The 16,285-nt window shown below is 39.5% G+C and overlaps 1 protein-coding gene across 1 annotated transcript; it reads right to left on the bottom strand.

Moving 5' to 3' along the window:
• Positions 1 to 544: 544 nt before the first annotated feature.
• LOC149299837 (N-acetylglucosamine-6-sulfatase-like) lies at positions 545 to 16,178 on the bottom strand. The gene is made up of 14 exons (XM_089486121.1): positions 16,020 to 16,178; positions 14,309 to 14,368; positions 13,645 to 13,848; positions 10,513 to 10,578; positions 9,626 to 9,724; positions 6,803 to 6,970; positions 6,129 to 6,211; positions 5,885 to 6,003; positions 4,342 to 4,445; positions 3,314 to 3,415; positions 2,850 to 2,957; positions 2,584 to 2,694; positions 1,570 to 1,730; positions 545 to 635 (listed from the first exon to the last, which is right to left on the bottom strand). Exons 1-14 carry the CDS (start codon positions 16,176 to 16,178, stop codon positions 545 to 547), a joined length of 1,635 nt encoding a protein of 544 aa, XP_089342247.1.
• Positions 16,179 to 16,285: the final 107 nt, after the last annotated feature.

Below are 16,285 nucleotides of genomic sequence, written 5' to 3'. Positions count from 1 at the left end.
AAAGAATTAAGAAAATATAGTATTTTCAGACACGAACATGTATCCCGAGACAAATCATCTTACTGACTGGGAATTTTTTTATGATGATAGGTCAAATTGTCATCCTTAGTTTGCAAATATATATGTTTCTCATATATAGAAATGGTTTTCATGTGAGCGATTATACAATCCTATATCTTGTTTTATATTTTTTTTTCATTGCCATTTGAAAAAGGTTCATACCATTGATATTTCCCTTTATCACAGAAAAAAATATGCTTTTTTAAGTATATTCGCAGTGGTAAAAGTAACCCACCACATACAACCCAGATACAATGCCGCTCAAAAAAATCAAAGAGAACAAGTCCCATGGCAACTTTCCAGAGTGTTAAAAATTTGATATATTTCACATGATCGGCAACTACTGATTAGATCCTGTACAGAAATGATGGAAAATAAATCAGCTTACTGAAGTTTCCATACATACACACACACACACACACACACACACACAAGCTTGTGTACTTCATTTAAGAGATGATCTTCAGGATGAAATTCTTCCCGGTCAGATTTGGGGCAATTTCAAAGACTTTCTGCGGAATGCTTGATCTTGTGCACCTTGATCCTTAAACATCAACCTGGGATCAAAACTATACCTGGAACAGAAGGCATTTACCGTTACTCTTGGTAGAACAAGGTAGTGTATACACAATACAAGGGCTCTCATTTCATGCCTCATTTTAGCATTACACAAAAATAAAATTCATAAAGTTACAAATCTTAATTGCCGAAGCTCATTTCCCCCCTGTGGTCTCGTCCCTGGTCTTCAGTACCAAAGCAGACATAAGCATCAGCAAATAAGTCAGTTTGCTTTTTTTCTTCTAAAGTCTTAAATAAATATACACACCTTATTTTTAATTCACAGTAGATTGTGTGTGTTTTCTTAAGACTCAAACCAGTTTGAAGTTAAGTTTGCTAGTACCATAAGAAGCTCTGTTATTCAGTTTTAAATAAAACCATATGATCTCGCCTCAATTCACTAAAGGAGAGTTGCGGTTTCACTATTAATAATTAGGAGCCAACACTGGCAGGTTTCTCCAACTAGATTAGCTGAGCTTCCCCTGTATAAAGTGTAATTCAACAGAAAGAAGTTTGAAGAAACTCTGCTGAATTAGCTATGCATTATACAGGGCCAGCCAAAATGTACCTGCAGCAGAAGCTCCCTGGGGTTCATGTTCATTGAATTCAAAGAGCTGAATCCACAACTAAGTGAAAAAACCCAAAAGGCTTGAGAAAGAAATATATAATTAAGAAGGTTTACATGAACATCTATAATCTGTGCTATTTGACAATTATAAAGTTATTATTTCGTTATGTCAAATTTCAAAAATGTATTCAAATAAAAGAAATCATTTAGCAATTTCGCAGTTGAAGCCACGTGGGTATAACTACTAAGCACAAAAAAACAAAAACAGCAAGACATTATTTTTAATATGGCAAAAAATATTCTAGCTCTGTCATGATCATTGTCTTGCAAGTTTATGCTGGGAGTTTACCTTCACCATATTTTCACATTTAAAAGGGAAATACCTTGGGTCAAACACTCCTGGCGTGTGACATGATGCACCCACACAAGACTGAAGTATCATAAGCCGATGGTTCATCTTCTCCAGGATTTCCTGGTCTATGGATTTAGCAATGTTAGTCAGCTGGTTTGGATCTGCCGTCAGGTTATACACTTCTACAAACACCTGCATTTCAATAGTTAAGACATAGCGTGTTATCATTCTGTATTTGTGCGATACTGGTGTAGCACCGTGAATGCATTCTGCTCCACATACTCTAGCTTTAGGTCAACTATTATATAGCAAAGGCAATAAAAGAAAGTGAGGTCAGTGATGTACTTTAAGCCATCAACAAAAGTACAGCTGCCCAGCTGCATAGCGTCTCTGGTCTCTGGCTGATGAATAAGAGCCTTCACACCAAAGGATGGTTGTCATCTCCAATAACCTCTAGTCACAGTGAGAACCAATCACGCAAATGGCGTTGCTTGAGATAAGTATTTGGGATGGTGATTCCTGTACATCATATAATAAAATTAATTTAAATGATGAGAACTCAGCACCGTATCACAGGGAGGCCAATACCATTATCCGGCAGCTGTTGGCTGGAGGATTACTACTATAGGCTCCTAAATTGAAGCATCTCAAGCTCAAGGAGACAATATGAGTTCCACAACAATAGATACACTTACTAGATGCTAAACAAAAAAGGTCAGTTAATATATTACCATGGGTAGTGATATGACAAAACGATAACCAGCCTGATGCAGGTTATGTCAAAATACTGGAGGGGAGCCAAGGGAACTTGAGTGACAAGTGCCTGGTTTGGCAGCACCCATAATAATCAGACATGCAGGTGGCACAACCTGTTCTGTAGTCTGCCCCTGGTACCCCATATTTACCAGCAATTCTTTGGGGTGCTATAATATACTCACCTATGCTGAAATAAGAAATAGAAGGCATATCAAGCCTAATACCATATGAAATCTGGCAGTTTTTTCTTAATTCTAAATGAACTACAACATTGTGTAATTATCCTTACCTCTGCATCATCAAACTCACAGTACTGCAAGTCGTAGGATTCTGCGATAGTTCTCACGCATGCATACGTGTTATTGTATGAATCCTCGCAAACACAGTCTGGGAAACATTGCTGCAACATAAATATACAATTTCTATATAATACGTTACATTACAATTACAGAAAAACTGCAGATACCGAAAATCGGATCTTTTACGGTTTTTCACTTTTTTAAGTTGATAGAAACCATATCCATCTTGTGACTATAATGAAAAAAAGATACACACAGAAACACCAGGACCCAGATTCGGACATGTTGGATCTGTCACATTAAGGCCTTCCCCTTGGTATTCAACCAAAATATCAGTTCTCCAGGTCACGTTACTGGCATCCTTCTAAAGAAAAAGAAAAAAAATTAATTCAGCAACCCCAAATCAGAGAAGTCTGCTAAAAGTGGAACTGTGACACCAGGAGTTCACTGGAAATCAGGTGTACCCGTGTCGGAGGACTTTTGAAATTCACAATTAGCAGAGAAGGTGTGACTAAATTTGGATTTAGCTTGGTTGGCCCTCGTCACAGCTGCCACCAAGATTTAACAGGGAAACTAAGCATGAGTAAAGTTTAATAAACAATCAATTACTCCCTATTGGTTTAATGGAGACCCCCATGTCTTGTAGATATCCAAGAAAACAATCTTTACTGTGCAAAGAAAACCAATTACTGTTAAATACGTTCAAATGCCGGAACTTGCCAAAATTGGTAGGAATGACATTCCATCCATCTGGGTCTTATTCAGGTTATATCCAGCAATATCCAGAATGGTTGGACCCAGGTCAATGTTTGCAATAAGCGACTGGAGAGAAAAAGAACTTGTTTTAGACAGAGAATGAAACGTTTTTAGACATTTACAAAAGAAAAACAACTTCTCCAAAACTGTTTTAGCTCCCTCCTTCCATCGAATTTTTTTGGAAAAAGGCAGTACTGTTAAATATCCCCAAATGGAGCGAGACCACATAACCTGGAACCCTGCTTCTCCAAACATTAACAAAAATCCCAAACAGTGATTTTAAAAAAAATAATACCAAAACTAAGAAGATTTTGTAACTCGTCACAGCTCTTTAACATAACAGATGCAAAAATGAGTCTTGACGAAGCAATAACAAATAATGCTTTGATTAGATAGGCAGAGTGTTTAAAGGTTCTGTCCCAACTACTTCCAAACACTGGTACATCTAAACGCAGCTTTAAAAGAATCATCCCTAGAACCGTTGAATGCCCTTCCCGGATATGAATCTTTAATCATGTTTTTAATCAGGTATAAGACAACTCTTAAGGCAGCAAACAGTACAAAGTTAATTGCAGTTATCACGGAGCAACAGCTCTATGCTATGCAGTAAAATAAGTAAATATTGAAAAAGAGTGAAATGAGGAGCAGCTCAAAAGAAAAATTACAGTATTTTTGGATCTACAAACAGCTACATCATTTAATGTTATGGAGATGCATTATCCATATGTACAGTGTTTAATCCACGTCTGCTCATTTCCAGCAATCCATACACACTGATGCACAAATACCCCCAGCAGTGTATGTTTTGATGAGCTTTGAAGAGTGTCTGTTTCAGAGTAGCCTCCAAAAGCTGTAATTTCCCCCATTGAGTAATTTGGCTTTTTTGTACTAAGTGATCTAATAATGTATGATAACCAGGTAACTTCAGAAATAACTACTCCCCACATATATCCCCTTTCAGTATCCACTAGTTCATACTCACTGTGCTTTACCTTGGATATCTGGTTGGGCTTAATCCCAGGCCCTCGTACCAGCAGCGGCACCTTTATATCAAACTCATACAGCTGTCTTTTGTCTATTGGCAAAGAGAACTGACCTGCAACACAAAGAGAAAAGCCCTTTATTCCATGTGTTTGAAGAAATATACTAATGTCCCTTTTATGTTACAATGCAATATGATGTTTTAACACATGACTGTTCAAGGAGTTTATTAAAAGCATGAGGGTCAAGCACAATCTTTTTTGGGGTCAACACCTGCAGTCCAATTTGCCTCCCCTGCCCGGTGCAAGGGTGCAGGAAAGATCCAATGTCGTACCCATAGTCACTAACAGCATATCTAGTGGTCAGGCACAGGCTGCAGGTTTACTGGCAGGCAACAAAGAGCCTAGAATAACATGTCACAGTCCCACCGCAAGGAGGAGGAGTAACAAGTGTTTAAATCCAGGTTAACTACTTTAGAGCAAAGTTTCTAACCGCTGATCCCCAATTTACCCATACACCTGGTTTCCAGATTACTACTAAGATAGGATGCAGTGATCCAATTGGGCTTGGGCTCATATCTACTCTCGTCCTATACTTTATTGTTACCACCACCCCAAAAAAAATGTGTTGTTTTTTGTTTGTTTTTTAAGGCCATCACAAATTTGCCCATATATAAATGAGCTATAATGGTTGAAATATTCGTTTTCTATAAAACTAACTTGTATGTTAGTCCTGCTTTTTTAATGGTAAGGCATTATCAAGTCAGCAGATGTAAGCATTTTATCTTTACAGCCTGCATTTTAAAATAGAAATAAAAACACAGGAAATTATATCAGCAAAAACGAACCAGAAATCAGGAAGACAGCTATTTTGGATTACAGAACAATTAATAATAAAACAATATGAATGAATAGGTGTACTGTCCTTGAGCAACAAGTGCTGTTTATTCACTTACTGATACCAGCTTATCATACATCAGCATCTCATCATACTGATACGGATAACCAACAGATTCTAAAGAATATTGCTTCATTGTATTATCAGATGACCATACAAGACTCTTAAATTCTGTGTAAATAGAAGATATTTTTCATTCACCATCAAATACAGTGGTATATAAAGTAATGTACTTTAACCACAGAAGGACATTTTATATAAAAAAAAATCCATTTTTTATCCAATAAAACTTCCTTTATCTGCAGCCCTGGAGGGTGCCAGTGTTGTCAGTCGTGATCATTTTTGGTTGGCCCGGTTGCTCCAGATGTCTTGGAAAACAATTTCTGTCATGCTCAGCTGACTGGAACTTCCAGTTTATAGCCCGATAATTGTTACGACACTCAAGCTCAAACACAATAACCCTCCAGAAACTCCCAATACATTTCTCAATGATGTCAATATAAACAGAGACACCACAAGATATGCTTTGATCACTGCGACATTCAGCAATCATACCAGACCTCGTAGTCTAAAAGCTAGTGCAACACGGTCATGTAAGCATTTTATATAATAATATTGTATATTATTAACTTTACATGGGATAAGTCAACCTCTCACCTGTGTGGTATCCGTTGTCCGATGTGAAGAAGACATAAGTATTCTCAAGCTCGCCACGGGTCTCTAGTTCCTTCAAAAGTTTTTCGATAAGGTCATCAACTGAGAGAAGAGTTTGCCATCTAGACAAGTATGAGGACATCAGCATTTACATATAATAGCACTACCCCTAGTCATGCGAAAAAAGAAATTCATTAAGCAGCAGTAAACACAGTAAGTAACTAACTGTAGGGTTGTGTGTGTATACCTCTTCCGAAAGGCATTGTCCAAGAACTGTATGGATGTATTGCTCATTGGCGTCTTGGCTTGTCTGATCAACCAATGCTTATCCTGCGCGAAAGGAAGGGAAGAGGTTATATCATTGAATATTACAGTCAACACTTAAACTTCTTAAGTTTAACTCCACAGTATAACCAAGATAAAGAAACAAAACAAAAAGTGGACTGTTTTCACATTTCAAGGAACGTGCTGGATCCTGTAAATTGTGAATACACTATATCGTAGCTGGTTTGCTGTGCCACTTCCTAATTTGAGAAATGCACAATGAATTCACCTGGCTTTAAGCATTTTTTTGCCCAACATATGCTTACTACATTAGGACCCAATTTTGCTGTGCTACTGTGCTAATAATTAATATTAAATGTTAATATTTGTAGATTTATGGAAGTGACTGCATATGGCACATCTTTTACCTGTCTCCCCCTGCTATGTAGTAACGGGCCAACAACAACAACTATGCCAAGATAACCAGAAGTTTGGATACAAAAGCAAAAGTAAGAACAAGGACACGGTTACTCTTACACAAATAGCTATATTGTTGTTTCACTATATTAACAACACAGATATATATATATATATATATATATATATTTACACAGATAGAATAACAATTTATTGGGCTTTAAGACATAGTTACTGCACCTTGCCATGCACATTGAAGTTGCTGCTCCTGGGTGCACTGACATTGAGGAAGGACTTCTCATACTGGGGTGCCGCTGTCCATGGAGAATGAGGAGCAGGCGTAGCAATCATCATGAAGAACGGCTCATAGTTGGATTTATAGCTTAAAAAGTCAAGGGATATATTGGCCTGTGTATGAAACATTAAATAAGTCAGTAGTGACATCACAAGAAAGTTTTGAACCCTCCTTGGTATATTTCTAGGTTTATAGACTTACAACGGTCATAGCTTGGGGCAAGGACCACCATTTTCATTATTGTTAAATATCAAATGGGACCGTCCATATTTACAATTATCCGTGTATAAACTAAGAGTTTTTTTATTTCAATAACAAAATGCTTTACCTAAAAATATATATTGAGCCAAGTAGGGCTGCAACTAACGATTATTTTAATAATCGATTAGTTGGCCGGTTATTTTTTCGATTAATCGAATAAAAAAATGCAATTTTTTTTTTATTTAAAATAATGTAATAAAAAAAACGTACAATTTACACTTTCATCTCTTTATTGCAATGGCCTCTCTCTATTCACCTTATTTTACTGACATAATTATAAAAGCTACAAGAACCCAAACACAGTGTTTCTCAAACTAGGTTTTAATACAAAGTTATTAGTAAATATTAATTCATATGTTAACTATTTTTCATATTTAATAAAAACTATGAGAAAAAAGCCTTGTTTATATTTTCTTTTATTTACCAAACTGCCCCCAGTTATGCACATCTGACCCCCAGCTTGCCATTCTGCCCCATATATGCCTTATACCTCCTATATGCCAGAGATTCCACTGTGCCCCCTGATATGCCACTGTGCCCGATATGCCTTATACTCCTTATATGCCAGTGATATGCAACTGAGCCCCCTGATATACCTTTTACCCCCAGATATGTCTTATGCCCCCCTGATATGCCTAATATCGATATATACCTTATACCCCCTATATGCCTTATAACTTCCAATATGCCACTCGCCCCTATTTATGCCTTATACCTCCCTATTTGCCACTCCGCTCCCCATAAATGCCCTGCAGCACCCTGAAATTCATTATACTCCCTGATTCACCACTCTGCCTCCCCCAGATATGCCACTCTGAAATTCATTATACCCCCCATACACCACTCTACCTCCCCCCTCCCATACTCCACTCTGCCTCCTCCCCCTCCCATACTCCACTCTGCCTCCTCCCCCCTCCCATACACCACTCTGGCTCCTCCCCCCTCCCATACACCACTCTGGCTCCTCCCCCTCCCATACACCACTCTGCCTCTCTCCCGACTCCCTGGTGTTTTGTGAACCTCTGTTGCTGACAGGCACTTTCACTGCAGCTTCATAGAAGCCTCAGCGTAAGTGAAGTGCAGTAACGGAGGCTGTCTGTGCGATGCAGACCCCCACCGGCTGACAGAGAGGATGATCCTCTGCAGGAGACCTCGATTCTCTGTCAGCCGGTGGGGGTCTGCACGATGCACACAGACAGCCTCCGTTACTCACCTTCACTTACGCTGAGGCTTCTATGAAGCTGCAGTGAAAGTGCCTGTCAGCAACGGAGGTTCACAAAACACCAGGGAGTCGGGAGAGAGGCAGAGCGGTGTATGGGAGGGGGGAGGAGTCAGAGCGGTGTATGGGAGGGGGAGGAGCCAGAGCGGTGTATGGAAGTGAAGGGGAGAGGCGGAAGTTGTCTCTGCGCATTGCACGGACACCCACCGGCCGACAGTGAGGGGAATCCAGGTCCCCTGCAGCGTTGCGGGGGATCTGGATTCTAGTGTTATAATCCGATCTCTGTTTAAGGTCGGATTATATAAGGATAAAATCGATAAAAATCGATTCGACTAATCGATAATAAAAATTCTTGACAACGATTTTCATTATCGATTATTATCGATTTTATCGATTAGTTGTTTCAGCCCTAGAGCCAAGCTTCTTGTAAAGCTCTTATTGTTACACAACAAGGAGCGCTCTCCATAGAAATAGAGTACAAATGGAAATGGTGTATATAATTTAAAAAAAGAAATAAATCAGCAGAACTACTTTAATTATTTTCATTAGACATCACTATCCACTGTAATTGAAACAAACATGTTTTTGTAAATTGTGTGAAGCTTATACTATTAATAGAACAACAAAAAATAGAAAATAAGGTAGTAAAAGCACTAAGAGGAAGTGGTTTATCATAAGCCAACATTCTGTTTACTAATTCCCCAATTATCTGCAATGGGTCACACATTCTCCCCGACGTTTCGTTCCTCTGGAAAATGCATACGAGACATTTTAGGTTTCCTACTAGATAAATAAACTTTGGTGGATCACCTCAGTCTTCCGCCATGCATTACCGTACCCCCATGTACTTTAGAATGTCATTCCATTTGTTTTGTTCCAATATGCTGTATATATAAACGTCCCAGTATGCGTTATATGTGTGATGTCAACAGCTATGTGTATGCAGTGTTGCAGGATACTCACACTTTTAAAACAAATAATTATAAATTCAACTAAACTCAATGTAAGGTTGTTGCTCCAAAAGAATCAATTAACAGTATGTGCTCTACGACACATTCTCAAAATCAAAACTTCTGACATAATGTAATAGGTGTGACAAAATTCCACATGAAGGAGATATGGAAACCTTACACCATTGGTGTGGCCCAAAATCTGATTCTGAAAACCCATTCCCAGAAGCAAAAATACTTTAATTCCTGGTTTACTGCTTTTTTCCAAATCAGAAAAAAGGGAAGGTGACATCATTTTTGGGCAGGCAGACTAGATGGGCCAAATAGTTCATTCTCACCAAAACATCTGTCAAGTAATCCAAAGTGTAGTTTCCCCCATGACTTTGTGCTTTGCCATTCTTTGAAAGCGTGTAGTTATAATACTTTGAATTTTTCTCCTAAAAAATAAACAGGTGTTAGAAAAGGTGGTTTATTATCTAAATTATATATATATATATATATATATATATATATATATATATATATATATATATATATATATATATATATATATATATACACATACATACACACACACATATATATATATATATTCAAATTTATGTTTATTTAATGCAAAAGAAATCAGTTTAAAGATCGTTAGAATTCAGAGTGGTCACTACTTGGACACGCAGACAGGAGTAAACTAACTCAAAAATGACCAGGTGCCATTCTGTATGGGGTAACGTTGAGCTATTTTATTATTTTAATCCACTGTACAAAAATGCTTCCTTGTTACTTTAGTAGGGAATTCATACACTCTGCGGAGGAGACTGCCCATTTAAATGTGATCTATGCTGAAAGATGAACTAAAGTATTACTGCCCCTTTAAGCATAGTAACATCTAGAAGAGTGATATTCACTCTTAACATATGCACAAAAGCAAACACATTGAGAATAAACAAGTGAAGAACATGTCAGCTGCTCAGTGATCTGTGACATGAAGCCAACCTGGTTCCTCCGCAACATTCAAGTATTTTCAAACACAAATTACCGTAGTTTCATGTTATACCTGAAGCCTTGTGGGGAAGAGCCAACGAAGAACAAATATTTTGTATCAGTTCCAGTAGGTGGGAGATGAAGTAATACTGTACACTTGTTGGCTATTCTGCTGACACAATGGGTGTTCCATATTACATGTTTTTTGATCAACAACATCACTGACAGTTATGGTGACAATACTCACCAAAGCGTACCAATAACTCCAGCCTGGAGGCACATGGCTGATCCCGCCTGCCTTCTCCACTCCATACTGTACAAAACAGCACAAAATACACAGCACGTAAACAACAAATGGCCAAAGACACATCAACAACATTTGTGGCGCTTTTCTTTTTATCCATGTCATGGTTTCCCAGTGGCTTGTGACCTCAACTACAAGCCATATCTAACAGCGACCAAAGGGGGCAACCACTACAGAAACATTTCTGCAGATTGCTACAAATAAAGCAGATTGCCCCAGTTTTCTCTTGATGGACGTGGCTCAATAGCATACCGTATTCCTTGAAATAAAGCTTTTTATGGCAAAAAATTACCTACATCTTATACCTACGCATCATGCATGTAACTCTTTAATGTTCTGGGATCGCTTGGAGAATACTCCAAAGTACGGCCACCGTTGTGTGTTTGCTTTGCTGATTGACTGCCACACTGCACAGCTGACAAGGTGCACTGATCTGAGGGTGAGTGGAGCAGCTAAGTGTATACTTTCTGCATGCTGAACCCCTCCCAGTTATTGGCGATCTGATACAGTCGATGTTGCAGTTCCATGGCGGTAGAATAAAGCCAGGGAAATATCACCAAAAATGAGCTGCCCCCCCCCACCCTCAGATCAGAGCACCTTGTAAGCAGCAGTGAGGGAACGTCCGTTACAAGCAAAAAGCATGCTTGCTTAACACGTTACATGGATAGGCTTTGCCCGATATTACGTCGCATGGTTCTGTGTTTTTTGGTTTACATAATGTTTGGCGTTCTAATAAGCGTTACAATACTTTGCTTAACCCCTTCGTGACAAAGGCTGATTTTACTTTTTGTACCCTTCGTGACAATGGCCTTTTTAACATTTCTGCGCTGCTCGTGTTTAGCTGTAATTTTCTTCTTTCCCGTTTATTGAACCCACACACATTAGATATTGTTTTTTTCAGGACAAGAAGGGCTTTCTTTAGATGACATTGTTTTGATTGTATCATATTATTTACTACTAAAAAAAGTATAAAATATGGTGAAAAATTTAGAAAAAAATGACTGTTTCTAACTTTTAGTTGAAAAATCTTTTACTCATCTATAAAAGGTAATGAAAAAACCTGCTAAATGGATTCTACTATTTGTCCTGAGTTTAGAAATACCCAATGTTTTTATGTTTTTTTGCTTTTTTCTACCCATTATGGGGCAATAAGTACAGGTAGCGTTTTGCTATTTCAAAGCCATTTTTTCCAAATCTGGTAATTCTTCCCCCCATGTGCCATTTCGGGTATCTTTGAACCCGGCCAATGCAATTTACCCCATCAAATCATATATTTTTGAAAACTAGACAGCCCAGGGTATTCCAAATGCTAGTATTTTAACTATTTCCATGCACCATATCTACCACCAGTCTTTGTCAAACTTTGTGGTAGTCATTTTTTTGCATTTGGTTTTCCACACACATTTTACTTCAGGTATGAATTAAAAAGTTCTCGTATATGTCACTATCACAAAACACCCCAATATGTGTTCAGCAACATCTCCTGAGTACAGCGATACCTCACATGAATGATTTTGCCTGGCCGTTTGGGGGCAAAAGGGCCACATTTGGGGCATGCGCATTTTTCAATGTTGAACTTTGGCATTTGGGGATCCACTGCCCGTGCCCTATTTGGTACATCTTTGAGCCGGGCCATTTCAGTGTGCCCAACAAAACCATATATTTTTCAAAACTAGACACCACAGGGTATTTTAAATGCTGGTATTTTAACTCTTTGCATGCACACATTTTACCACCAGCATGTTTTCAAAGTTTGCAGTAGTATTTTTGTGTGTGTATTTTTCCCACACACACCAACTTTATGTATGAATTTACAGCTCCTGGCATATGCCGCTGTCACACGACACCCCATAATGTGTTCAGCAACATCTCCTGAGTGCAGTGATATCCCACATGCATGGGTTTGTCATTTTTGTGGGAACTAAAAGGCCACATTTGGTACGTGTGCATTTTTCTAATTGGAAATTAGGTGTGTGGCCATCCTTCCCCCGGTGTTAATTGGGACGTTGTTGAACCTGGCCAATTCAATTTACCCCATCAAATCATACCTTTTTTAAAAGTAGACACCCCACAAGCATTTAATATGCCAGTATTTTAACTCTTTCCATGCGAGAATTGTTTTAAGCTAATATGCTAATTTTAGGACTTGCTCACAAAAATATATTTTTTATATATATATATTTATTTTTTGTCTTTTTAAAAAATTTTAACATTTTTTTTCAACTTGGAGGTTCCCCTGATAGTGACATCAGTGGGAAATGATTTTTACATTTTACTAGTTTTTTACTATTTTTTTTCTAATTATTATTAATTTTATTTTATTTTTTAATTTATTTTTACTAATCACACTGTGATTAGAAAGCTGGGTTCCATTGACTTGCATGGTGAATGCAGTACCTGTATTCAACCTGCAAGTGGAGCCAAAGTTCTCTAGATGGTCTAGACCATCTAGCGAACTTTTACAATTTGTTGGTTCCTGTTACAGGGCAGCGACCATCTTGCTTGATGGCGAAGATCATCGGCAGCTGCGGCTGTGACCGCTCTCCGGAGCGGTCACAGCCCATCGAAAGGTAAGTGTTTGGTGTCGCTGGATGCCTCCTGATCGAGGCATTCCAGCGACACCATTTAAGTTTAGGAGGCGATCGTTGATCGCCTCCTAAACGCTTTTAAAACGGGCGTCTGCCGCCATACAAAGTATGGCGGATGTTGACGCCCCGTGGAGGGGCCAGAGATGGCCCCTTCGTTCCGATCGCGGCGTTGCTGAATGCCTCGAGGTCGAGGCATTCAGCAACGTTTTTTGGGTGCAGAAAGCGAAAACAGATCGCTTTCTGCACCCGTTTAAAGACGTGCCGGTCCTGGCACGTCAATTGTCGTAAAGCACATGCTTTTCCGTGTCGTGCCAGGACCGGCAATTGTCGTTAAGGGGTTAAATATCCTTGCAAAACAACAGATTCATTGTGTGTTTTATGACAAAGAATACATTCATAACTAAAACAAAAAGTTATAATAGTTTAACTAAGTGCTTCCTCATTCCTGTGGTCTTCCTTAACGAAGAAAAATCATCCGGAACATTACCTGGTTTAAATATTTGCCGGCAAAGAACGTCTGGTAGCCGATGGAGTTCAGCAGAGCGGGGAACGTGTATGGCTCCTGGGTCTTCTGCCAGGCCTTACTGCTGCAGTTGCCCTCTATGGTATTATTAACCACATGGTGATTGTGGGGGTATCTCCCCGTCAGGATGCTGGACCGGCTGGGGCAGCACAGGGCACTGGCGACGTACTGAAACAAAAGAAACCATTCAGTAAATTGTTAAACATACCGACAAGATCACTGCCACAGCGGCACTGACCTCATTATGCCTGCATATAGTCGTCTGTCACGTAAGCAAACATATGATAATGAATAACCATTACATAGCTACTAATATTTAACTAAACTCCGTGTAGTGCTCTCGTAAGGTTTATCTGATGGGTCACTTACTGTTATATACCATCTTACATATTACCCTCCTGCCCTACATGTGGCGTGGGCATTAATGTGTGATTAGAAGACAAAACTGTAACCATGGATGTCACTGCCAAAAGATACAGGACATCAAGGAAAAAAGATGATACAAAAGATGATACAATTCACAATTAACTGTTAAACATGAGAGAATTCAGCACCACACTATTATTGCAAATGCATCCTGTAGTCAGCACTGGTGCAATAGAGCTATATATCGTTGGCAAGCACTTACTGCGTTAGGAAACGTTATCCCTCGGTCGGCAATCAACCCCTTTGTCTTCTTTAAGGGCGTCTACAAGGAGGGGAACAGTGATGAGGATGCAGTGCATTGGAATAGTATCATTTATCTATTTTTATCAGAAGCTACAGTACGACTCACATATCACATAAAAACAACAAATAACAATACCGCATTTAATAAACAAAAAGCTTACCTGCGCTATACCTTCCATCTGAAGATGGAAGTCGAATCTATAGAATATTTCTCTATTTGTAAATAAAATATGGGCATCTTGCTATTGTTATATATATTTATAAAATATTATTGTTGTCTTATTTTCAGTATCAATATCAGCCAATTTAAACACTTGATGCGTTGTTTCAAAGATCACAAGTACGTCTTGTCCAGATATAAACTTTAGGACAGATATGCTTGGGCAAAGTGCAAAATGGAAAGCATTCGTATCCTATGGAAGATGCCTTCAGTCTCGTTAATGTTTCTACGTAAGCTAAATTAATAATGACACATCACATGGCTTTGTTTCCAGGGGCAGAAATCTTTGGTTTAATAACTAAGAACTACTGTGCCGTGTAATAGTTTTGGGGACCTGGGTGAGAGGGAGACCTGGGTGCGAGGGAGACCTGGGTGCGAGGGAGACCTGGGTGCGAGGGAGACCTGGGTGCGAGGGAGACCTGGGTGCGAGGGAGACCTGGGTGTGAGGGAGACCGTTATCTGGTCGATTTCATGTCCAGAAGTCCTCTACGTTCTTCTCACTCATCCTTACACCCAACTGAGCCAACCGACAGCTTAATACGGGAGAATAGTCATGCGGATGACATGTTATATATATATATATATATACACATATAAATTATATTATATTATACCTACGTCGTGTTATTTCGTGTACTAAACATTTACAGTAGGGTACACTTGGCCAGCTGGTCCACCTCACCCCCAACTCTTTAAACTGTAAGCACTTTTAAGCAGGTCCCTCCTTACTGTTCTTTTCTGAAATCTAATTTTTTTGTGATGCTATATTCATTATGCTCTGTACAGAACTGTAAAATGCAGGGTTTGTTACAAGCGAGAGGAAGTGTAATGATGCGCTGCGGAGGTTAGGTGACCCGTAATGTCACTTACATGCCAGTGCAGTGCCCGTCTGGCTACCCTCTGAGTGTAAAATTTGGCAATTTTCTTTGAATACTCCGAAAAATGGTTCCCAAGGGATTTTTCCGTCGTAGCTCTCAATGCCACAGCCATACAGGCTCTGTCGGTGATCTCTGCGACCGCATGTATGTGCCATACACTATATACATTACCTATACGACCTCGCACATATACCTCCGCAGCGTGCGACCATTCTAGGAGTCTGCATCACCTCGGGATTAGATCACCCGGGTGCGGGCTGAAAGATCTGGAGTACCATCGCATGAGATGCCAAGGACATTTATGTGAAAGATACAGTATACAGTATAATACCACTAAAACCAGTAACAAATGCTACATCATCACCAATCGCTTTGGATTAAAATAAGCAACTTGCTTATGCAGAAAGAGATCTGACAGAGTAAGCATATCACAGGGCTAGATGGGTTCTCACCTTCACCACTCACTGATTCAGAAATACAGTAAACAAGATTAGTACCAGCACTAACGATATGCCCAGACCTGTACCCACAACTACCTCTCAAGACACAATCCCTGCCCATGATCGAGTTACCATGCCACCGAGCGAGACATCCTGATCATCAGTCAAGATCAGCACCACGTTAGGCTTGCGAGACGCCCCCCTCGCCTCCACAAGTGGTGACCCCGAAATCCCGACAAGCAGCAGCAACAGCAAGCGGGTCCAAGACACGAAGCGGCCCGGACGGTCCATCACTGCAGAGAATGACAGCCCGGATCTAGTTCATCGCACGGATCGGAACCCAGCGAAATCCCCCGAGGAGGAAGTTATGAAGTGCCAGTCAGCTGCTCTGTTACAGG

The sequence above is a fragment of the Sceloporus occidentalis genome, unplaced genomic scaffold (genome assembly GCF_023333645.1).
Source record: "Sceloporus occidentalis isolate IW3139 unplaced genomic scaffold, rSceOcc1.0.p SCAF_28, whole genome shotgun sequence".
NCBI classification, from domain to species: Eukaryota; Metazoa; Chordata; class Lepidosauria; order Squamata; family Phrynosomatidae; genus Sceloporus; species Sceloporus occidentalis.
The sequence above is the reverse complement of the archived record's forward strand: the minus strand, read 5'-3'. Positions and strand labels throughout refer to the sequence as shown.